This window comes from Nanorana parkeri, unplaced genomic scaffold (assembly GCF_000935625.1).
Source record: "Nanorana parkeri isolate BGI_ZX_2015 unplaced genomic scaffold, ASM93562v1 scaffold4903, whole genome shotgun sequence".
In the NCBI taxonomy this organism is placed as follows: domain Eukaryota; kingdom Metazoa; phylum Chordata; class Amphibia; order Anura; family Dicroglossidae; genus Nanorana; species Nanorana parkeri.
The window spans coordinates 6404-8747 of record NW_017311163.1 but is presented as its reverse complement, the minus strand read 5'-3'; the positions used below and the strand labels follow the sequence as shown (position 1 = coordinate 8747).

The following is a 2344-nucleotide window of genomic DNA, read 5'->3' as shown; positions in this document are numbered from 1 at the left end:
GGGAGATGGAGGTTTGGGGAGATGGCGGTTTGGGGGAGATGCCGGTTAAGGGAGATGGCGGTTTGGGGGAGAAGAAGAAGTAAAATCACAGGCAGCACCTTCCCGGGAGCATGCCGCACAGATCTGTCCGGGCCGGCTCTAAGCCGTGTGAATGAGGCCTAATAGCGCGACCGAAGCTGCATCCAGCGACTTGATAGGTTACACTAAATGTCTGGAACGGGAAGGGGCGGGACAAATGTAGATGAGGGAGGGGCAAGTTTCGTCTTGCCTAAGGCAGCACGACACCTAAATACACCGCTGATTGTATGCAAGGCTTCCCGACATGGACTAGTGTGTATCGGGAGCCACACACGGGGGGACCTTGGTTTGTGGCCCCTCATAAGGACTCCCCCATAGATCTGAGTGTGGTGCTGAGAGAAGACGGAAGACCCGAGTATTGTTAAATTATTATTTATTATTACTACATCTCAATATACGTCATACACATCGCCACGGCAACAGACCATCCCACAGACCCCTCCTCCCCTCAGACTGTCTGACCCTAGGACCAGGCGGGGCCTTTGCTCCAAATTCAGATCAAACTCCGCCCCTGTAGGAGGTACCATCATGCAATTGTCCATGTAGTCGGGGGGAAGGCATTGTATACGGTGGGCGCAGAAGGTCCAGGAACTTCCCGGCACCACCAATACCATCAGGTTTTACAGGAACTGCCCCATATGGGGTATTTGTGCCGCCACTTCCTGAGGAAACTGAGGTCATCCCAACTGCTGAACCAACCAAGATCTTCTACTTCCCACAAGAGACCCGAGTACTCCAAACTTCCTGAGAGTACTGAGATCCCCAACATCCTGAGAGTACTGAGATCCCCAACATCCTGAGATCCCTCAACATCCTGAGATCCCCAACTTCCTGAGAGTACTGAGATCCCCAACATCCTGAGATCCCTCAACTTCCTGAGATCCCTGACTTCCTGAGAGTACTGAGATCCCCAACATCCTGAGAGTACTGAGATCCCCAACATCCTGAGAGTACTGAGATCCCCAACATCCCGAGAGTACTGAGATCCCCAACATCCCGAGAGTACTGAGATCCCCAACATCCCGAGAGTACTGAGATCCCCAACATCCTGAGAGTACTGAGATCCCCAACATCCCGAGAGTACTGAGATCCCCAACATCCTGAGAGAAGTGGAGTCCTCCCGGTGCTGCTGCCCCTCAGAGATCCGGGTGTCACATTCATTGATGGATGTTGCGTTGAATTGTCCTCATTCTGCTGCCTCATCCCCCCAACATGGAACATTCTAGAAGAAGTCTCGCAGCTCCTCTAAAGCTGAGTGTCCTCTTCCCCCGGAGACAGTCCTCCGGCTCCTCCTCCTCCCACATGGTTTGATGTCATCCTCCTGCGTCTGCTGAGGAGAGTTAAAGTTCTGCGTCCGATCCGCGAGGCCCGGGAGAGGGTGACATGGATGCAATGCGTGTCGTGTGTAATGGAGACGTCGGAGAAGAAGCCCGCCCCTCCTCGGCATGGAGGACCCGCGTCTGCCCCTTCCAAGTCATGGAGGACCCCCAGAATCTGCTGCCGCTCACTGGGGTCCCACAAGCCCCGGACATCCAGGAGGGAGGACAGATGACGTTTCCTGAAAGATAGGAGAGGAGGGTGAAGGCGTTCCCGGGAGACGGAACTGACCCCGCCCACTGCGCACACAATAAAACTTTACACGTCGCTGAAGTGTGAGGTCACCGAGCCACAGGAAGGACGTCCTGGAGGAGGGCAACCAAACTCATTAAGGGGCTGGAGGACCTAAGCAATGAGACAAGGAGGAGGGGCTGGAGGGCCTAAGCTATGAGACAAGGAGGAGGGGCTGGAGGACCTAAGCAATGAGACAAGGAGCAGGGGCTGGAGGACCTGAGCTATGAGACAAGGGTCACACTGGAAGTGAGGAAATGAAGGGGGGAGGGGACAATGTTGGGTGGAGATGAGGGGGGAGGGGATATCACCAGCTTGCTGAAGATCTGAGTCAGTTGGCGGTTCTCCTCCCGCAGTTTGGTGGCCGTCCTCTTCCTGGTCCTGGAGGCCGTGCAGGACATCTTGCCCTGGATTAGAGGCCGCACATACTCCAGGAGGACGCGGCGGTGGAGCTCGGACACAGTGGCCTGTGGAGGGATAAGGGGCGGAGTTTATTCCTTGTCATGTTTCTATGACATCAGAAGGGCCAATGAGGAGTCTCCGTACCTGGTAGGGCCCCGGGCTCAGCCTACGAAGAGTGAGCGCGCATTCCGTCAGGCCGGACACAATCCCATCACAGGCCTCCGAGGAACCCAGCCAGCGGCGGCCCAGGAGCTTC

The 2344-nt window shown here is 55.8% G+C and overlaps 1 protein-coding gene across 1 annotated transcript in view; it reads right to left on the bottom strand.

Moving 5' to 3' along the window:
• Positions 1 to 1323: 1323 nt before the first annotated feature.
• EXOC3L2 (exocyst complex component 3 like 2) overlaps positions 1324 to 2344 on the bottom strand; it is a gene marked incomplete at its 5' end in the record, with an annotated part of 5817 nt that continues 4796 nt past the window's right edge. The window contains 4 exons of the mRNA XM_018575820.1: positions 1324 to 1694; positions 1871 to 1910; positions 1962 to 2153; positions 2233 to 2340. Coding sequence (XP_018431322.1) covers positions 1324 to 1694; positions 1871 to 1910; positions 1962 to 2153; positions 2233 to 2340 — 711 coding nt within the window. The remainder of the gene's footprint in view (positions 1695 to 1870; positions 1911 to 1961; positions 2154 to 2232; positions 2341 to 2344) is intronic.